The sequence below is a fragment of the Ciconia boyciana genome, chromosome 5 (genome assembly GCF_034638445.1).
Source record: "Ciconia boyciana chromosome 5, ASM3463844v1, whole genome shotgun sequence".
In the NCBI taxonomy this organism is placed as follows: Eukaryota; Metazoa; Chordata; class Aves; order Ciconiiformes; family Ciconiidae; genus Ciconia; species Ciconia boyciana.
The window spans coordinates 78,469,387-78,492,391 of NC_132938.1; the positions used below are offsets into that span (position 1 = coordinate 78,469,387).

Genomic DNA, 23,005 nt, shown 5'->3' on the forward strand with positions numbered 1-23,005 from the left:
AAAAACTGTGTAGCCAGAGATACTTCATACACATTCATCTTCAACTCTTAAATCCTGTTGACTTTGGTACAGCTAGACAGTCCCAAGACTGCTCACCATTACCCACGCAACAATATATATGCAAGTCTTACAGGGGGAGAGGGAAGTTTATCTAACCCAAGTTTGTTTTAATTTTTAGCAACTGTCATCAACAACCTTCCCTTGGTGAACTCCACACAGTGACACCTAGACACAATCTGTTAAATATTACTGCAATAAAATATAAACAAAGAATGGAAGAGCATATTTAACAATGGAAGTGATCAAGAGGCTAAAAAACATGACTTATGAAGGTTTGCTACTATCAGAAAGCTGACATATTATATAAAAAAATGAAAATAAATTTTAAAAAAACAAACAACAAACATCAGAGGCTATCCTCTAAGTTGTACTTTTCACCGAAGTATTTCTTGGGTACCTAAAGCAAAGCTACTTGTTTGCAGATATGAAAATTCAGTTATAATACTTTTCAAAAGAATATTACTCCACCAGCCAGAGAAGACACTGAAAAGATAAAAACAGCACAGGCATACACTAGAAGCTTGTGACTGCATGGAGGTAAGCTGTGGATTAAAGCCAGTAAGTCAACAGCAAAACTTCTCTTTCATTCAGTTTTTTCAACTTGTCATCTTGCCTGGTTTGTTTTCCACTGTCAGCAAACCCTTTGGAGTTGCTTAATGAAGAAGAAACACGTCCTACTCTTTTGATATCACTGGGGACCTATGTCTCGATTCAGAAGCTATTTCAAAACAGTATGAATGGGAAACATGAAGCAACAACGCTTGCCCAGCTAGGCAGAGGGACAATTCCTGTTCTATATACATTAGTACTATGAACTTCTCACTTTAAGGTTAAACTGGGAAGTATCAAACAGCATTTTTGAGATACGCAATATGAATAAAGGGTCAATTTTTTTAAAAAAAAACCAAAATATTAATGTTTCCAATATTAAATAGCAAGAATTAATATAACATCAAACACTAGGTAACAGTAACACACGTAACTGATCAAAACTTTCTTCACAATTTTTTTTAAAACATGCCACCTGCATGTTCATCATTTCAACTAACAGAAATTCCCAGGCAGAAGTCTTATTTGTCTGAGTTAATGTTTCTGAATTAAATAAACCCAACCAAAAAGAAAATATAAAACCTAAGGCAAAATATGTAACCACAGCATGACTAAGTCTAAACAGTAAGAATACCGAAAAAAAGTCATGCAATAAGTCTCAGGGGTGCAATACAAAATCATAAAAAAACCCAAAATCCAAAAAAATTAAGAATTTGCCTGCAAGCTCATTTCTGCTTCCTTGTATATGTAAACTGCAATACAATAATTAAGTTACAGGTTTGAACAATATTTAAGGGTCCCAGTCAGTGCACAAAATAGATTGTGTTCTTAAATAAGCAGCTATTCAAATGCTTGGATTCCTCATAGGATAAACAAAAACAACAGCACCAAAAAACCCACCACAAAAAATAATATACAAAAACCTTCCAGCAGATTTGGATAACATAACTGGAAATTCATAGGATGCAATTTTTCATTACATAAAGGTTTGTATGCTCAAGCTGTAATTGCCATCAGCTTCAACTGCACCTTCTGATAACTTCATTCAATTGAAAAACAAGCCCTACAATCTGGATACTTAGCTCCTGACAAAAGCTATGAGGAAATGGAATTTTGTCTGCCACCATGCTGCCAGTACATCCAATTTCTGTGGCTCTCTCAAAAGACAGGTCTATTAATCCCATATAGATTATGCATCTGCAATTCCTGTGACTTCACACCACCGCTTTCTTCAGATTGCTGCTAAAGACAATTGCAGTGTTACAACCAAAACCCAAGATGTTTAGATTCTACATTCTCATTGGGGATGATTTCTTTATTAATCAGAGGTCGATAGAATAACATCTCAAAAATATGAGTGCTAATATGGAAGCTCCTAAGATGTCATTTAACTTTTGCCATCAAGAAAGTTCATTATTTCTTCCAATTCCTTTATCTTTTAGTCAGTCTACAGTCAGTGGTTATACTTCAGGTACTTTTCTGCTTGTGGCACACTGGATCCAAATTTGGAACTAAACAAGCATCAACCAACTCCTTTCATTAGCGTACTGACATAAGAGTGAAAAAAAACAGGGTGACATGCATCTTCATCTGTATACAGTATTCCAGTTTTCAAACACTGGAATGTGTGCAAGATAAAAATAATTTAAATTTTATTTCATACAGGCCATTGGCAGCAACATATTTCAGGACACAGGTATTGAAAACAATACAATCTGTAAGGCACAGTCTAAGTATCATAGTGCTTTTAATGCAACTAATATGTGCACAAACAAAATACAAACTCCAACTATTCACTAACGTGGACTGACTCAGAGTAACTTCTTGCATTAACAAATTTCAGCCTAAACTCCTCATTGAGCTAAATTCATCCATATGGGCAATTTTTGCAATTTTACTAAAATCAAAGTAGTATACAGCCAGCCGACAAGCCACAAACACCACTTAACTTGGTCTCATTAAGTACTTTCTGAAGTATGGCTCATGACTCCCCCACCAGAAGACTGTACATCATAACAATATCTTGACCATAAGATACAGATCCAGCTGTGTGATTTAGTCTAATAAAAGTCATAGAGAATGTGTGAAAGATACAGTTATTCTATTTACTAACACATGTGTAGTTTTAAAACTATATGCTTAAGTGAAACAGATCCAGCCACTGCACAAAATTTACATGTGTCAGTATTTGCAGTATCTTTTAAAACCAAATTCTTAAAAAAACAACAACAACAACAAAAAAACCCCACCACACACACAAAACAAACAAAAGACCCCCACACACAAACCAGAGATCACTCAATGGTTCTAAGACCAGTCTGAATATTACCGTTTCCTAGAGAACCTTCTCCAGAAAGATTTTAAATGAAATTAAGAAAATACAATCTTTTCTTTTGTGCATTCCACTAAAATGGAAACTGGACAGAAATAAAGGTTTAAAAAAAATATGCATCAGATTTTTCTTTAATACCTCTTATTATTCATAAGCCTTAATAAACTTTGTGTATGTACAACAGGAAAGTTCCTAACAAAAAAGAATTCAATTTTAAGATCATGACAGCTTCCACAACACAAACACACACACGCAAACACGTAAAAAACAGCTTACTACCTGATAGTTGTCATTCAGAAACAAATTCACTGGAGACAGTACAAGTTGAAGCATTGTTTCTCTAAATCCTTTCTTCATCTCAAAACACAACCTTTCCAAGAAAGCTGTAGGGCACTCAGGACCATCTGGACTGCAATGCTAAAATAAAAATTAAACACATCTGTTACAGAAACTGAAAATACACAACATGGTTGAAATTGTAAGATTAGAAGCAAACTTGTGAGCCAGAAGCATGCTCATTTTCCTCCAAGTGGATAATGAAAAAGAAGCCCATGCAACTTCAAAAACCTTTCGACAATTACATAAACAGCAATTCAAACCCATTTGGGTGAACCCAATTTTTCATCTGGATTCCTAGTGGAATTCCTGGGGATCCCTCAGAATGCAGCTACACAGAGCAGAATGCACCATTAGAAGACAGTTTTGCTAATCAGCAGAGAAGTCATAATGGTCAATTGAAAATATTATCACACAAATCAAGTTCATTGAATAAAAATCATACAAAAAATTATCCAGTTCTACCTCCCAGATAAGCAGAATAAATCCTGTCTCAAACTGGTTTAGATAGCCACAATTTTAGTGGACTATACACACACTTTGGTAAGCACCACCCTAACTTAATGTTCCAGGGAGTTAAATTTAACTCCAGATTATGAAACTAGGGAAAAAAAAAAAATAAATGGAGCAAAATATTTTAAGGTTCTAAAGTACTTACCACTGGTAATCGCCCATGCACTTTGTACAAATTCACAAGCACAGTGATATCCCATGGGCGTAAAGTAAGAGGATGAACTGGCTTGACTGAACTTTCATTTTCTTTTTTGTCATTTTCCACTCCAACGGCTGTCCATCCAGAGCTTGAAGATGTTGACAGTGACAAAACAGGGCTTGAAATAACTTCTTCAAAATCAGTGTACATGTCATCTTCTCCAAAATAATTTTCCTAGGAAAAGGAATTGTTATGACCATATGGAAAACAAATTAAAAACATATAGGCAATGTAATGAAATACAAATCCAACCTTTTCCTGTACGTTAGCCCTCCCTAAAATAAGCAGTATAGCTACAACCTATAGCTGAAGAAACATATATACTTTTATTTTATGAAAAATTGATACCTTAAGTGAGCAAATTCAGGCCATGTGCTTTGCAGGAAAAGAAGGGGCTCTCAGTAGTTCTTGAAGTACCAGTATTCCAGATGCATGCAATACAAATAACTATTCTGAAGTACTACTACTGACTTTTTAAACAGATTTTGTGCTTTTAAAGATAGATAACTTTGAGAGTAAGAACACAAAACATCCTGCAGGAAGTCACTCTCATCCAACCTTCTGAAACTTGTTATTAGCATATTACAAAGTCTTAAACATCCTTCTAAAATATTAGTTCATAAACTTTTCTCCCCTTGGGTCTAAAACCCACCTTGTTTCTAAGCCAATCCCTCTCAATTATCTAAGACCAAAGTAACTTTGCCAAATTCTACTGGGAAACAGAAAATCCATCACTAATTAAAAAAAATTTAAAAAAAATTTTCAACTTCCTGTGTTTTATTTAAGTGCATCAGAATCAGTTTTCTGATAATTTGTCACCTCCTCCCCCCCTTAAAAAAAAAGAAAGGCTAGACTCTCAAGAAGAATTTTCTGAATGATGCAGGTTATATTTTCTTGTTAATTCAGTATGTGGGAAATGTTAGGGACTAAACATTCTGTGGAGCAAAATCCTTTCTGACCGAAGAGGTTACAACACAGACACAAAGGCTGTTCCCTCATTCGTTCTTCGAAAGTAATTCGGTCCCTTGGCCTCTCATGTTGACAGAAATGTTCCAACTATTACAAACTCCACTGGTGATTTGTGAGATGCAGACAAACGAGTACTAGACTGAAGATTAAACTGGAACACATTTGAATCTTATGATGTTTCTTGCTGCCCTCCTTCCCTTTTCTGTGCCTCATTTGCTTTCCAAAACTTCTTTGTTCTTTTGTAAGCACAAGTCTGCAGTGCAAGCAAACAAAGAGGAAGTCTACAACAAAAAGAAAGCAAGCAGCTGCAAGGTACCCATGTCCTCGAAAAAGGTCTGCAGAAAAGGCAGGTTCATTATTGGCCTTGAAATAATGACTCCTGCAGACATGTAATTTTACCATCTTGTACTGAGTCTCTGAAGTATTTTTGGTGTTAATGCGTACGAATTAAGCTCTGCTCTGTGGCCAAACCAAAAAACCCTCAAAAGTTAAGCAAAGCTAATCTGTTTTCCTTTTTAGCAAAGGGAAAAGATAAAGGTCGATGTTACGATACAGACCTTGAAATATTTTTTATAAGGCAGACCCAGCAGAGGGTGCTAAGAACTCCAGTAACTTACTCCTGGTACCTTCTGCTGGGGATGCAAGGACCTATAAATCATTCATTCCCAGCCAGTAAGCCATTCAGTAAGAAACACAGTGTGCTACACCAAAAAAACTACCTCCCAAGAATAGAAGGCTTAACAAAACTGCCTGAACGATGCATGTCCAGGAATCTCTCCCACATGTATTAAAAAAGATCAATGAAAACAAGCTGAAAACAACAATTCAACCACAAGTCAGGGAAAAAAGCATAAAAAACTCCCCTATAAATCTATTAAGAGATGCTGCCAGCACAGCTGGACAAAAAGATGTAAACACAGTCATGAAAATACAAAGAAACCAACAAATACACATTTTCAAAAACAAAGTACTCATCTAAATTTTCTCTTGAGATTTTTTGAGATTTGAGATTCTCTTCTAGCTTTTATCAAGCTAGATTTAGGCTGAGAAATCTGCACCTACAAAAATTAAATCATCATAGAATCAAGGGATCTAACATAGCACCGTTTACATACACCTCCAGAGGCGAAGAGCACTGAAGAAATGCTGCTTTCCTTGGAAAGACAGAACCATCTCATGAATTTATGGGCTCCAAAAAAGGAGTTCAATAAACAATTCAAACATGGGTGCATTTCCTCTGTATCAGAAGAAATGAAAGCTTCAAGATGCAATACTAGCCTAATTTTAATCCTATTTACTTTAGTGGCAACATGAAAAAATAACGAGCATATTTGCAAGTCCTATACTCTACAAAAACTTACTATTTTCTGCTATTCATTGCTTACATGCAATACCTTATATAAATTTATAAAAATTACTGTTTCAGTATAAGTCCTGATACTCATCACCTGTCTCAGAAAATTCCTCATCCTCTGACCCAAAATGAAAGCCTCCAGAAGCATTACCTTAGCCTAGATCTACATAGGCTAAACCAGTCCTTTAAAACAAACGCACACACACCCCAAAACAACCAGCCACCAAAAAACAACCAAACACAACCACAAAACCCAACCAAAATGCAAGCATTTCACTGTTAGTCAAATAGAAGTGCCACGTTCAATTGCCTCGGCTTTTGTCACAAGGCAGGGTGAGGGAGGTGGGTAAGAAATTAAACTGTTTCTAGCCACCCTGAAGATCAGTAATGGAAGAGGACACAACATAAGCAACACAAACAAACGTTTTAGAGCATAACAGATTAACATCAAAAAAAGGATGAAAAATTCTTCTTCAATATTGACTGAAGTAGCTTTTTAAACTAAACTTATTCTCATGTCCTTCCCCCTTCCCCTCCATGATCCTAACTCCAGAAATTTCACAGAATCTAATTAAAACAAAAACAAACAATTAGGACACTCTGCAGAACCTAAAATGCACTAAAAGCACAGGTTCTTATATATCTTTGCATAAAAGTGGTTGTTTATATAAGCTCTAGTCATAATCATGGATTTTTTTTTTAAAAAAATAATTTATTTTTACTACTGCGAAAGTCAAAGAAGAAATTTTCTGCACATGAAGTCTAGAGCATATACTGTTTCTTGAAAGGAAAATTATGCTGATATGTGTCTACACATATATATTGGAAGTTTGGAAGTCTTCTCATAAGTCTGTGCCAACTGAATTAATCCCAGCTACACCGTATCACCAAGCAAAGTCATTCCAAACTAGTACTTACAAAAAAGTTTTAATCTAAATTCATGTATTCTGCAGAATTCTAATTTTCCATTTCAAATTAATTATTTCCCTTTCCTACATGTGGCCATCCATAAATTTTCCAAGTTGTGTTCCTGTGCCTACCTTTATGGACAGAAAGGCTTTGAGCAGGGGTCCATACAGGGTTATCTGGGAATCTGGGGAGAGTTCCAGTTCCACGTGGAGCTTATCCGGGGGCAGCTCTGAGGGGTCAAGGGGAAGGCGGGTTGACGCTGTGGGAGATGAAATCACACTGTCGGCTGTTTTCTGCGATGGCCTTAGCACAGATAACATTGTTTCTTCCATTTCTGACACTTCGGAGCAAAATAAAGAAGAAAACAGATTTTGATTACCAGTTAGGCTTCTGACAGACAAAGTTCTGCAAATATGAATGTTTGTTAAATATACAACTTTTTCAGCTTTCTAATTTGGATTGTATAATTACGTCAATATGTCTATGCTACAGAACTGGTTTCTCATATCTAGTAACTATGGGAAGACAGGAAAATATAGAATATTTTAGTCAATGCTAATTATGCAAGAGAAAAACAATCCTTCAAGTTCTGAAAAAAAAAAAAATCCATTTATTTATCTTGCTTTTCAAGTTAAACAAAGACATGCTTTTATTTCAGTGTAGCAGATTTCCCACAACCACAAAGCTACTGCAGAATAAACAAAAGTAAATAAACAGGGAAATTGCAGAAGTTATATTAAAAACCTATTCTGAACCGGTAGTTCTGTAGGCCAAAATTTCCCCTCAAACAACTCAATTACTCTAGTCACAAAAGAGTGTGGAAATTCAAATCTTATTTCCTATCCCTTCTTTTTATTTGGAGCTAGGGAGAAGAAAGCGCTTTGTCTTTTTTAAGTGAGGAAAGGTGACGAGAAGGAAATGAGTAACTAGAAGTGCTTTGCGGATGCAGAGTGATTGCTAGGAAGTAAAGAACTCTATAGGAAAACCATATAAAATTGATGGTCCAGATGGAGTAAGATTTCAGGTACCAGTTTAACTGGAAGAACTGGCACATACAGAACTACAGTGAATACACACCTGTAGCCAGCAAACCTTCAAGGTTTTAACTTACCATTATTGTCTACAGTGCTTGCATTATATTATGTGTTATAAATTAGCTAAATGCCGCAGTGAGATGACCACTTTTTTTGGAAGCTGCATCTCTTGTTATGCAATATAGTTGTTTCTCAGAGACTTAGAGAGTTCTATCGATTGACTCAAAAGAAAATACAGATGTTGCTACTGTAACAAACACATTCTATCAGCATCACAGATTAGAAGTGAGCTGGACTGTGCTGGATTATTCATTGAAGGAAGCTGCAGATAAAATTACCTGTGTATGTATAAACTTTCAAATGCAGGTTCAATTGCTACGATTACAAGTAAATGTTTTCAAATTTGAAGTATGCAAATTTGACACAAGCTGACAGAGTCTCACAAGAGCACTTAATGAACATCTGCAAGATGAATCTTACTATTTCTGCTTCGTCCTCTAAAATTTGCATTCTTTTAGATTTGAATTATTGGAACTCAAAACCTAAAACCCCTACCCAGCACGTCTTCTAACACCTGCTGATTGAGTTCCATTCAAATTAGCCCCCATTATTCTTCCAATACCTCTCCTTCATCAGTTCTGCTTCCACCGTCTCAACCTGAAAGACTTTTATGTAACCCCATAACTTCCTGCATACCTCCCTCTGCATTTAAAATAACTTACTTTTATCTCTGCATTTAAGTATTTTATAACTTTTTTGCAAGCACATACTTACAGATTATTTCTTATTTAGAAATACTGTTTAGACATTTAAAATTTAAAAATTCTTATTTAGAAATTAGTGCTACACTGACCAGTCCAACACTCTTATCCAACGGCCATGGTTCACTTCTCAGTTTCGTATCCATAAAGGTAAGACAATGTTATTATCTCTCATATATCGTGTATTTAAACATTTAAATCATAAGACAACATCACAACATCCAAAGGAAAAAAAGCTTAGAGAGGCTAAGGAACATGATACTGCCAAAAATATTATTTAATATACCAAGGGATATTTTATGTTAGCAACAACCCATTTAAGAGATCCACTTTGTTAAGGACAAGGAGAAAAGAACTACAGACAGTATCCTCTTTTCACACAGGGAACTGGGACACTCTGAAATTTTGCATCACGAGAGATTGTCAGTTTTTAAATCAAACCTGCTGCATTCTAAAGATTAGCATTCTCCCATGTGACATAAAATAGTAGTTCAGTGCAAAATACATTTCTGCAAATTTCAGCAGTTTGATCCAACAAAGTCACAGCAGTTCCTGAAATGAAACATGCCAACAAGAAAAAAGCAGTGACACTTACAGGATTGTTTTAACTGCTCATCTGCCTTTTGAGGATAAATTGGGTGCCATGAGTAGTCAATTGTAAACACAACACTTGGGACTGTCCAGCATTCAACCCATCCAGCCCTTTCAAAAAGAAACATCATACTTTTATTTGAAGTACAATAGTTTCACTAAATATTTTTCATTAACATATGAGGTTGCTTTCACCACAAACAAAATAAATAAATATGAAGAGCCAATACAAAGACATAAATATATATCACAATAAAACTCACTCTTCTTGAGTAATGTTCCTCCATTTGGGTTTGCCTGTTTTCTGACCACTTTGATATTCTGCAGAAATACAAGACTCAGGACTTATTTTATTAGGCTGACAATCTTTCACCAACATAAAAAGGGAATATTTACTAGGATGACAATCTGGTAGATACAAATGAAGATCAACATCTTCTCCCTGAAATCAAACATTAGTAACAGAAAAGTTAGTTTACAGTCACTTTATGCATAATGCTCATGCTATTCACATGTTCATATGCACCATCATCTTCACTTTACAGGCAAAGTGAGGCAAGAAATCTCAATTTTCACATGTGATGGCTGACCACAGCTGACACAAATTTCTAGTCCAATCCCAAGAGCTCTGTAGTTCTGAACAGTTACAAGTCCAGTAACTTGCACATAACAACACACCATAGCAATCTGTAAAACACAGGGGCATGGATTTTAATGATTCCTGTTCTTTTGTTGTTCAAGCCATACTGCAAAAGTTAAGTGACTGGCCCAAGGCTACCCTACATCTCAAGTAAACCATTCTTTTTTAAAAAAGATTAGATAAAACATTGCTTTCTTTGCTATCAAATTATACAAAATTACCAGCATCACCGTCAACTAGTTTTTTATTTTTAGTAGGAGTAGACTGCTTCTATTTTAGGGAAGACAAGAAGTCTTTGAAAGAATTAGCTGTGTCTGTTAAAAACACTTTATCATCATTACTTATTCTACAGAAACTCTTAGACATCTAGCAGATGGCTTTCCAAAATGGTTTGGAGGTACCCATTCCAGTACATGATTTTTATCTTTGAACATACATTAGATTTTCACGTTTTCTAAATAAATGGGAACAGACTTCCAAGTGATAAAATACATACATAGACACACAGTCTAAGTATATATAGAGAGAGTAAATATATATACTGAATGTGTGTATATATGTATGTATGAAGCATATGTGTATATATTTTTAAATATATTTTTGTGTGTGTGTGTGTGTATATATATATAAATTAAACAGCCTATGACTGGATACTTCATATAAGCAATGGAAACCATTTATCTCTGGGTTACTTAAAGAAAAATTCTATGAGCCAGAAGTGAAGGAGACTAATTTTCTTTCAGGAAAGAGTTTATCCCAAATTTCCTGACTGAAGAAGAAAAGGTAGGGAAACTATCTCATGTTTAGAAGACACAAGAGAGGTAAGGGGGGAAGAACTTACCCTTAAAGAGAATCTAGTATTACATGTGGTTGGAACAAAGTCAGTGAAAGGCAGAGAGAAAACAATGTTCAATGTTTCTCCACAAGCTGCTAGATAAACTGGGAGAGAAGAGGAAAAACAAAAAAAAATTCTGTCACAATTACTTCCCATTTTGTTGTTAGACAAATTATCAGACATACAGATAAAAGTAATGAAAAGATATTCAAGAACTCATGACATAGGAAAGTGCCATTTTAGCTACTGTGTATTTAGAGTACGTTGTACTAAATTATTCTGAAAGTATTTACTTTCCACAGCTCATCCTTTACAGAAAGCCACTGTACGTAGCACAATGAATGCAAGCAGACAATAAAAACAACTGTAACTAATATCTTATGACTTTCTTTATTGCTTCACAGACCAGTTTTGGGACAAGAAAACACACATTGAAAGTTCCTCAGGCTTCTGATGAAGTTGTGAACCTTATTTTTGACTAGAACACAAATGTGAGATTTTTAATCCACCATCCTCTTTCTATGTTGAAATGGTAAGATTCTAGTACAGTGTAGACCACTGAAATACGTATAAACCAAACCACACATTAAACAAAGTTTTGGCTTTCTGAAATGTACCTCTTAGTTTTGTCTAGAATTAGCAGCTTTATCTCCTATTCTGAAATGAAGAGGAAACGGACATTTCCAATTATATGGAGTTCAAAGGGTATTTTTCCAACATTACTTAAAAAGTTTATTCCCAAGTGAATGTTTTCAGTTAGCTTACTGAATATATGTCAAGACCTCACGGCTGCTCTCTGCAAACTGTTGGACAAAATCAAAGATTCAAAGGGTCTTGAAAAATGAATGCTAAAACATGATCTAGAACTGTACTCTCCCCAAAATAGGTATACATTTGTATTTGTATTTGCATATGCATTTGCAAAGTAAGTTAGAACTTAAAATAGTTTTAGGATGGTTTATGCACATCAACAGTAGCAAAATGGGTAGTTATCACTGAACACACATTTTTCTAGTTAAAAATTTTATCATTCTTGTACTCTCTCTCTATATATACTCTATATTTTGTACATTTTTTTTGTAGTATGTACTCTTCTTCCAAATTAAAAAAAAGTGATCTCACCATTTTCTTGTTGTTTGGTGGAACAGTCAATCCAGTTGTGTTGATTTGCCGCCCAAATCATTTCAAATTGATGAAACATGACTTTAAAGTTCCACATATAAGGAACAAATGAAAAAATATCAGGTGCGCTATCACTGGACCAGTCTTGGATCAAATCTAAACCCACATAAAATAATAAAAGACAAGTTAGTAGCAATCAAGTGAGAGATTTCTTCTTTTAAGTTTTTGGCTTTTCATAAATTGTAAATCTTAACCGTTTGCTCCTTTACAGAAAAAGGAAAATGAGGAGAACAATACACAGTATCCATTTCTCAGGCAGATATTCCACAAATACTTGCTGTGAATCCATCTCTCATTTCTCACCTGCTTTTTAAAGTTGGAAAGCCATAGGTTTAATTAAAGTTTTCTAGTTCAGTTTTGTTCCGTAGCAAAGTTACACATGGGCTTAAAAGCACTGGACTACCAACTGCTTTCCTTTGGTTTTCCACTCTGATACTCTGAATGTGTACATTAGTAATATTTTCTAACACAGCAAAACAGCGTTGTTGTAGAAGTTCCTATTTGCTCTGAATGGAGTGGTAAACTATGCTGCGTACTGCAGCACTATATAGATAATGGCTCTGGCCTCACTAGGAGGATAACTTTATTAGCATGGCACTATGCCTGCACGAATTAATCCTTCCTCCCAGCAGGGCTAATTAGCCCAGGCAGTGCTACATTGATGGGGCTATATTCTTTCCATTACTGCAGCTGGAACATTCAGCAACAGTTTGGTGATGCTGTATCACATTGTACTGCCTTGTGCACATGTATTCTTCCTCACAGCCAAAATCCTAAGGAGCAAATTACTGTCTCATCATCTGTCAGCCACAGGGACACGACCTAAAGCCTAAGCAGTTGAAAATCAGTCAGCCAAAGATAGAGAGGTACCAGAGAAATAAACATCCTAGGTGACAAATATTAAACAAATCAATAGCTCTGATAGAAATAAATTAATCTGAAATTTAAGATCACTTAATATAACTGCAGATCAAATTTAGTTTAGATAGTTGAAAATTAAATTATTTAGTATCTCTACTCAAATATAAGAATATCATGTACTTAGACACTTATAGGCAACAGAAAACATCAGGAACTTTGTCCTCAGAAACAATTTGTCCTAAATATGTGAAATCTGAGTACCTGACCTTGTACACCATCACAAAATTTGAAAATAAATTCTAAAGAAAGAATATTTAATTTGATACGTAACTTATTTAGTAAAGAAGTTACCTGTAAAGAAGCTTTTCTGAGCAAAGATAAAATGATAGGTTGCTTTATAAACTTCAAGTTCGCATTGCCATGTCTGTGGCATGTTCCATATCCGGGGATAGCTGGCATTAATATGAAACTGTGAACAAGATATTAAAGCATCAGAATGACTTGAAAAGATGGCAGTGCTTGACCCTGTAGCTCAGCAGTTTTCACATATGTACTCTGCTGAATAATTAAAACTGTCTTCCTGCTGGGATGAACAGAAGGCCTCTCCAGTTCCTTAATAATTTAATCTCTCTCTCTGTGTTTGAAGGTCAAGTGTTAGTGTATTCATTTATTTGGAAAGGTATACTATGAACTTCTGATACATCTGTTGCAGTAGACGTACGAAGCAATTTATAAACCAAAGTGTTCATTAAAAGCATCACTTTTCACAATACACTAAAGACAAAACCCCTCAGAATATAATATTTTTTCAACCATTGATATGATGCTCAAAATTTAAACATTAAAAACATCAGACTAATAAGGTCATTTAAAAACCAGTGAGAAGGGTAATCTACAGAATTACAGTACTGCAGAAGTGAAATACTAGGCAAACAAAAGAATAATGCAGTATTAAATCTGTCTCAAGTAGTTTAAGCACTCTGAAGTTCTTTTAAGTACTTATGCACACACATTCTGTAGCACAGCTAGCGAGTGCAATCATTTATTAAGGTAAAGCCTACAGGAACACATGGCTACCTAAACGAGGCAAGATTTGTAAATGGCACTCCAATCCCTCCACTGCTTTCAAAACACACATAACTTGGTATATAAATTACATAAGTCACTGAAAGTTACACACGTGCATAGTTATGTGTGCATATATAAGTTCCTTACGTATTAAGGTCTTGCAAAATACATTCTAAAGGCATATTTCTGTATTGTTTAAGAACCTAAGGAACTGCTACACAGACAAATAAATATGTTCTTTATTAAAAATCCTCTGCAGACTGAAGCTATGTGCTTATCAATGCAAACTTACAGCTAGCATTTCGGCTTCTAAGAGAGTCCGATACTGCATACTGCTGGTGGCATCAACATGTAAGAGCTGCCCTTTAATTGTAGGTGAATAGCCTAGCAAACAAAAGATATAAAACATAATCATTCAGACATAAGTTACACAAATATTTACATAATTTTCACCAGTGATTTCATCAGTCCACTAACAATCAAGAAATATCATGATGGAAATTAGTACTATAATAATTCTGTCCTCTACTGTTTGTCAATTAAGAGCTTAACATGTTCTGCCTTCATGTAGGAGAGATGACAAAAGTCGTCTTGCTGGGTCTGGAAATGCTCAGGTTCTGGAGATCTTGGTTTAAGTTGCAGAATAAAACCCCAAATATGCCAGAAAGAATCAAGAGAACAAACAATTTAGCAAAGGGCTTCAAACCAGCCAACAAGATAAGTAAATGCAAGGAACATATCCATAACTTTACATTTATCTCCACTTCACTCTGGATTTGGGGGTTTGTTTTGTTTAAATAAACTACTAAATTAGTTTTCATAACATTTCTCAGCATGATTCAACTACTACACTAATCCTACTGAATAAGTCTTCTGCTTTGAGTTGACAACGTATCTATAATCTGCTTCAATACACACACAGTTAAATGATACACTGTCTAGTAGTTAAGGAATTTGTGTTTCCTAACCCGAACAAAACATGGAGGTAACTTGGAGGTAACTATTTAAATATGTACATGCTTTAATATCTTGCAATGAAAGGTACAAGGAAATACTTTTTGTTCCTTTACCTAAGAATATACACCTCATAGTCACAAAGGAAAAACATTACAAGACATTCACACACATAGGAATTAAGGTAACTGTTCAGGAAAAAACATTAGGAAAACAAATTAAGCTTAGCCTTAACTCACCGTTTTCACCTACTGTCATGGGAATATTTATTTCCAAATATGATCCTGCACCAACATTTACATGTACAGCATTAGTTTCCTGTATTGCAAGAAAGGAAAAAAAGTCCAAACATTACTTCTAGGCTCACCGCATCAGCCAGTGTACTTTACACCTCTGGCTATCATTATCTGCACCCAGATTAAGGCACCTGATGACTGAAGTCCTTCTTGCCTTCAGAAAAATTACTACCGAACTATCTATGAGCACTGATACCAAATAACACCATTTTTAGGCTTAATCAATGCTGACTTAGGTCCACTAATAGAAACAGCGTAAGATATTCTGATCCAAGGCCTGAGAGGGCAGATGAATATGTATTTCTAACACTACACTTTCTAACCCTTTCAGTCACAAAAAAAGAAGAAAACAGGTGTACAATGAAGTCATGCTATATCCCATTTATAAGAGTAGCAACAGGGGAAAAAAAAATCCAAACCCCTACACATACACATCTTTTGTTCCCCCCACTATCATCTCTCCAGTAATATTAGATATTCATCCAACATCGGAAGAAGTTATCTTTTCATCATGATGAGCTTCATCATAATGGAAGATTACACAGGAAATGTCCAGATCATGAATTCCCAAGACTGTAGGAGCTGGCATGGCTTAAGATGTAGCTTTAGGCTTAAAAGAAACTTAAAATAAGCCAACAAATGCCTCTCAGCCAATATTTCTCTTTGAAGGGTTTGCTCATAATTATGGAAGACGAAAACAAAAATTACCTAGCTTTTAAAACCATAGTTCTGTAATAAACACCTGAGACAAGTAAAAATATGCACAACCAAAAAGCACAGTGTAATCACAGTAGACAAATTATTTTCTAGGTAAGTTTTTGTTATTTACCCTATTTTTGGTAAAAAGCAAATCAATAGTGGCATCTGCAATAATATTCATCCGCAGTTCAAAAGCAAGAATCTGTCTTGGTTTCCCAGGCTGAGCAATTTCCGAGACTTTCATAACTTGGTAGTCTGGTGGGAAGAAAAACTTCCACAAGCAATCCCTAGTGGGGAAGAAGAAAGAAAAAAAAAGAAAGAAAAAAAAATGGAGTTGTTTTTATTCACAGAAGAAATATATATATGTGTGTATATATATATATATATATATACACATACACACACACACACACATATTTATGCATCTATTTGGTTCATTTAATTATTTTCCAGTTAGCTGTGTCTTTAGACAACCACTGAATGGAATAAGAATGTTTGTTTAAAGTCTTCATCATGGGAGCCTTCCAACTCATTATTGAAATCTCCAAAAGTTTCAATGACAAGAAGTGACTTTTGGATAAAAGCCATAAATGGACAGACCATAAATGATTCAGAATAAAAATATTTGGATTCAGATGGCAAACAAGCTATGTTTTTCTTCTTATTCCTAATCTTTGGTTTACAAATCTGCTACAAAAACATAGTAGGAAGTAATCTGTTTATGCTTTGGTTTGTGCATAAATAATTGATGTAATGCCCAGAAATAAACAGAATACAAAACTTTAGGACCTCAGAATGGGAGTAAAATGAAGCCTACATTTCTGCGGACTTATATATGAACATGCAACTACATGAAAGGAAAGCCACAGCGATGAAGCAAAGACAGAATAGCTTATATAGGTCTCAAGGGGGTCGAAGTAATTCTTTAAGGGGGGGATAGCAGTTTCCTGCACCCAGCACCTGACCACTGTAGCAGCTTAAATGTTAAAACACAAAAAAAACAAGCCAAAGAAACCAATGACAAAACCCCCACAAACACCACAAAACACACACTGTCAAAATCCTAGGGAAACCCAAGATTTTACTGCATGAGGTATTAAAGATGGGTATTCGTAGAAGCCCTTATATGAATTGAGAGTACAAAGTCCACAGAAGTCCTACAGATCTGTGCTTCTAAAACATTCAGGCACTTTCTAAAATTCTATCTTCTATCCATGGCACAATACGAAAGTGTTCCCAGGTAGGTATCTATGAACTCTACGCATTCTGCATAGGCACCAAACTGCCTTCTGCCTAGCCAGTTAAAATTATAAAAAGCATAGCATCGAGCTGTCACGGTAGTATTTAAAATATCATTAATAATTCACTGACTTCACGTTCCTAGCAAAGCACTGTTCTGGAAATTAGCATTTTCTCTTAAATTCTCTAAGACACTGTCATATCTAATGACTACTCTTTGGTCTGCCATCCTCACACTCCTAAGAGATAGTTAATCATAATAGTTTCACAGGAGAATTAATGGAGGCCAAGAGAAGTATCAATCTGTAATTAATAGGGGAAAAGAGGGAAAGCACTGATTATGTCACTTTTGCTTAATAGTCCTTTACTCTCTAAACAATCCTATTGTCTCCACCAGAAATACTCATGCACAAAACATCGCGGGCTAAGTAGAGAACAGTAATAGAGCTCTGGCGTAATATTTTGTCACTAAAATATCTAGATAATACAAACTTTGGAGACGGCATCAAGCAGCTGATTCTCCTAAGCAGGGATAAATGATTCCCCCCTCATTATTTTCATAGCCAGATTTGTATTTCCATAAAATTTTCTCATCGATATGCAGTGTATCCCCATCCATGAGCTAACAAGAGCTTGACAAGTCTAAAGGTAACCAATTAAAAGGTTAAACCCTTAGGTATGTAACACCTGATAAATAGTAAAACTACTTTGTTCACAAAAAATAGGAACATAATTTACCATATTAATAATAAATATTCACTGAGTGATCTAACTTTGGAAGGCCAACAAGATAAACAACAGTGAATTTACTAATCTTAAAACATTGTGGCAGGATTCTTCTTTTAGACTGTCTAGTCTACCCCATACAAATTAGAAGTCTGAGCAGTCGCACACTGGAAACTTTAGAATCTATTATTTAGAATAATAGATATTAAAGATTAAAACTAAAGATGTAAATCATGGTAATACCTCTGCCTATCAGCCCAAGGTCCATAGTTGAAGTCTGTTCCTTTTCCACAAACAATGTCCAAACCCCAACATGGTGGCAGATCCTGTAATTTGCTGTCTTCGTTGTTTGCTTCTCCGTCATTACTTTCTTCCGTCTCCTCTGGTACAAGACCTATATTACATAATACAATAAAGAGATTATTAAAGGAAGCTGCTTCAAATTATTATGAAAAATGTTTGCTAAGCACAAGACAATTAAAGTGTCCTGATGTCAGTTTTATTTGAGACCACTACACTATGTAGATATCAAGCCACAATTCAATGCAGACTCCCAGGGGAAGGGCAAGAATATGAACAAAAATTCTCAGGATTTTCTGAAGCACTGCTCACTGATGTCAGTGAAATGCTGATATACACAGCAGTTTTATCTCTTAAGCATGCTTTTTCCCAAGACAGGCTTTCATGCGTCCACATTCAGTTCCAAATCCTACTTACAAACCAAGTTTTGAAACAAGTAAGATTAAGTTAAAATCATTTCTACAGACAATGCAAGCAAATAAAAAGGGAGACTTACTACAGTAGACCCAGAGTTACTAGTAAAAATTCAAGCAGTCATTCAGCAACGATCCGAAATTGCCACCTATCCTACACCAGTATACATCATTATTGAACACGTTACCTTTGTTCAAGATTCAGGCAATACTTTAAGTGGAGTCAGAGCAAAAGCTTTTGCAAACCAAAAAAACTCCAGCAAAATAAAATGGTAATATAATGCACTGGATTTGAAGTGAAAAGGACAGGCACTGCAATAAATCAATGCATCAAATAAACTTCCAAAAACCCCAGTAGGTATTGACTATAAATTATCCCTGCTCCTGAAGTACTTTTGGAAACCTACATCATTTAAGTTTACAGCTTAAAACATAACTTGTTTCAAGAATAAATATCAAAATTGTTTCCTTGTTGCATATAGACTTGCAGAAGGCACTGCTGACAGAGTACCTACATCTATATAAAACCACTCACTGATAAAAACATTAGCTCTACATGTACAGTTATTTCACCTACGGAATTCCCTAGGCCTCTTACATGAAACCGTCTAGAAGCTGACATTAAAAAGAACGCAGCTCAAAATTTCACGCCCTTCTAAATATCAAACACGTGAACTCTCTCCCATTTGTTTCAGTGGAAATTTTTTTCATCTGCAGAAAAAATATGAACTTATAAGCATTCATAAGTGCACTTATGAACGCTTTTATTGGCTCCAAAACATTACACTCTTTCAGCATTAAAAAAAAAGAAGAAACTGTCTAGCAAGTCCAGACAATTAAATAAACAAATAGCCTTCAAATCCCTTAAAATTTTATCTTTGTATTTAACAGAAGGTACCTGGTTCATCCATATAGTAATAGATATCAACATCATTGGACTGCATTACAACAAAACCTTCACCCATCAGCCTCGGTGGTCTGTAATGGAAAAGAGTGCAAAGATAAAGATTAAAAAGAAATGCACTGAGATTAATCTTTATGAAATCAAGTAATTTTAAATGCAACATGTTAAGCATAATTAAAGAGATTACATAGGTCAGGCTCACTTGTAGCTTGTAAGTAGTACATATTTAATCATAGAATCATCAATAAAACTGCTATCTGTATCAAGCAAGCCAACAGTGGAGATACAGTGTATGTGGAACCTGACCAGGAAGATTTTGTGGGCAAGACGCGAGCTTGATGTGATCCCAAGACACCAGCTCCATATGTCTACACTGGTCTTGCCAGCAGCTTGATGGCAGGCTGCCTGCAAGAGCCACAGGCTACCTTATCTACCAGGCATCGGTCCTGTCACATTACCAGAAGGGTGGACAGAATAGACAGAAGTGTCTGGGCCACACCACAGCCCGTCCAAATGCAGCTGTTCATAAGCCAAATTTGAAGTGCAGGTTATAACTTCAGTTCCTCTTTTTCCCTCCCTGTCATGCTGTGATTCCTGGTCTATCTGCTACCTCAGACTAAATGAGCTTCTGAAAATAAACACCGTGAATATCCAAGTCTATCTGGTCTCTAGTCTCCTATCAAAAAGGCAGCTGTCATATTGCTAGGCTATGTTTACCCTGATTTGCAAGAAATACTTGATTATTACGTTATTATTATTATTACCTAAAGTAACTTAAAAGTTTAGTTAACTCAAGCATGAAGATACCAGGTTCCTCTCCACAAAGACATTTCTCAGGTATTACAAACCACAATCAACTACCAAAGTTTTACTTTCAATGTTTCTTTCCATCAAGAGTGCCTTTCTCCTTGTCCTATATTGTTCTTTCACCTGCTAATTGTTTTCTTACTAAAATAGCACTCTAAACCAAAGGGACAAGACATCTTCAGTAATTAGACCATTAGAGTTTTGGGGTTTGGTTTTGTTTTTTTTTTTAAAAAAAGGCTGTTCTTCCTTAGCAACATTTCCCTCAATATAAAAGGATCTAAGTGATAAAACTAATACACGAAACACTTCTCCCAATACTATTATACTGGTATATTACAATCCCTTTCTTATAGTGTTACCACATGCTAATTTACATAATATTACATTTTATAGTAGTAATAATATTATAATGTGAAAATTCTATTTTTACTGCAAAAGATGTTTTTGCCACTTTTCAGCCACTTCTATAAATTGTCACCTCTTAACAGAAAAAGAAAATTCCAATGACAGAAACACACGGTCTAAGAGCATGACCTGTTAGAAGCACCTTGCCCATTTTACCACGGCTCAAATGCACGAAAACTTGGAAAATATGGAAGACAGCAGATGCAGATCCCATGTACTGCCAGAAGTTCGTCAAAAGCAACAGAGCAGGAACCTTAAAATCAATTTTACTTTGAGAGTTAATGACAGCAGTAAAAGATGAAATACTTCCTATTCACTCCCAATTTTCCAATTATTTCTTTTTTTCTGTCCAAAACTGAATTGGCCTCCCCAGTGAGATGCAAACATAGCAAGGTGTGAAAAAAATTTGGTGGTTCAGGAATAGAAGTGGGAAGGAAAGCATTGAGAGATACATAAATAGTAGTTCATGGGAAGAGCTCAGGTTATTCTGCCCACACACCTCAATAGGCACAGGCAGGTCAGCAAGGCTGGAAAGCACACCATGGCACAGTAGCACGATTTAGTACCTTCAGCCTCTCAAGCTGAGTACACCACCAACGGGGGCTCAGGGGAAGCCACTCTGCTTTGTAACGCAAGAGAGGGAAAGCTCACAACATAACCAGCTGCAAAACTTAGGAGCCTGACACGAACTTCTTCGGCCGACACAATCATTTGCCATTGTCTGACTATGCCCTCAGCAGGGCACATTGCCAAGGCAAAGGCTGCATCTCACCTCAGCAGCTCAGCATTTCACCATGAAGGGCAGCCAGCCACAGTGTGAGGTGGCCTGTCTATGATGGCAAGCTATACTTACTCCCTGCTGCTTGATCTGGTATATGTTTTGTTCTGTGAAATACAGAATACTATATTCCCTTTCACATGCGTTCCCCTCTCTGACAGCACGGAGTGCATAGGTCTTGAAACACTATATAGAGACTTATCTAAGCCTATGGAAATACATTGGAGAAGCTATATTACTGTTTTAATAAAAACTACTGTAAAGTACGAATGCATAGGGCAGATTTAACAATTGTTTATTTCTGCCTTCCTAATAGTGTTTACTTATACCGACTTAGATTAATTAATAATTTTGTTGTAATCTAAAACACTATCTTAAATAGAATTACAAAGAGTTTTTGAGCTAAGTCTTCTTCAAGATAGACAGTTCAACTTAACTCCACAGCCTAACAGAAACTGTAATTTAGCTGTAGGAAAGAAAGAAATATCGACAGGAAAGCTTTAGGAGCTGACAGAATGGCCAAATCCTCCTGTCAAACACCCGCTGCTGTGTCATCCTCATCACCTTTGCCATACTCCACTTTCTGGAGGAAAGCTACGAGGTCTTACACTAAATGGAAGTGGAGGGGGAGAAAACAACCCCACCAAAACGCCACGTGGTAGCTAAACGTCTTCCTCAGTCCTTTTCCTCCAATTCTTTTAGTGTACATCTTTACCGTGTCTGCATATTCCATTAAACACTTCTCTTCCATGCTCTTGTTCTGATTTCTCTGAACTCGCTACACTTGTGTAAAACTCTTTGCCTGTTCAGTGTGGGGTTTTTTTCCACAAAGAGGAAAGTTCTCTTCTGTATCGTCATGTCTTGTCACTAGTTTTTTATATTCCCTTTTTAATAAGAATATGAAAATATATAGTAGATGACTGAAGCAGCTTATAGTTTTACATTATCAAAGCATCACAGGCCATAGCAAACACAACACAGCAGCCAACAAAAGCAATATCTTTCCTTATGGCAGTCCTAGTATGGTCATAGGTTAGGTGATAACTGACAGGTGGTGAACCCAGTAGCAGAACCGATTTAGATTTAAGACCAACATATATTTTTCTTAATAGGGATGAATTCCATGATCAGTGTTCATTGCACAGCCATGCAAAAAAGATAACAGTACTGCTTCTTTTAGCTGTATTCTCTATTGAAGCGTACATGAAACTACCTCTGCAAAAAATGGGAGAGGAAGGTACCTAACAAGGCCGTCTAACCCACCCTCAGCAGGAATAGTTACACCTTGCCA

At 35.8% G+C, this 23,005-nt stretch overlaps 1 protein-coding gene across 10 annotated transcripts in view; it reads right to left on the reverse strand.

The window, feature by feature from the left end:
* BLTP1 (bridge-like lipid transfer protein family member 1) overlaps nucleotides 1-23,005 on the reverse strand; it is a 131,542-nt gene that overhangs the window by 84,171 nt on the left and 24,366 nt on the right. For all 10 annotated transcript variants that reach the window (XM_072861365.1, XM_072861371.1, XM_072861368.1 and 7 more), the window contains 13 exons: nucleotides 19,719-19,798; nucleotides 18,351-18,501; nucleotides 16,273-16,429; nucleotides 15,387-15,465; nucleotides 14,486-14,577; nucleotides 13,477-13,594; nucleotides 12,205-12,360; nucleotides 11,089-11,186; nucleotides 9,871-10,049; nucleotides 9,612-9,718; nucleotides 7,353-7,561; nucleotides 3,936-4,163; nucleotides 3,221-3,358 (listed from right to left, as the gene is read on the reverse strand). In XM_072861365.1, the coding sequence (XP_072717466.1) occupies nucleotides 3,221-3,358; nucleotides 3,936-4,163; nucleotides 7,353-7,561; nucleotides 9,612-9,718; nucleotides 9,871-10,049; nucleotides 11,089-11,186; nucleotides 12,205-12,360; nucleotides 13,477-13,594; nucleotides 14,486-14,577; nucleotides 15,387-15,465; nucleotides 16,273-16,429; nucleotides 18,351-18,501; nucleotides 19,719-19,798 (1,792 nt within the window). The remainder of the gene's footprint in view (nucleotides 1-3,220; nucleotides 3,359-3,935; nucleotides 4,164-7,352; nucleotides 7,562-9,611; nucleotides 9,719-9,870; nucleotides 10,050-11,088; nucleotides 11,187-12,204; nucleotides 12,361-13,476; nucleotides 13,595-14,485; nucleotides 14,578-15,386; nucleotides 15,466-16,272; nucleotides 16,430-18,350; nucleotides 18,502-19,718; nucleotides 19,799-23,005) is intronic.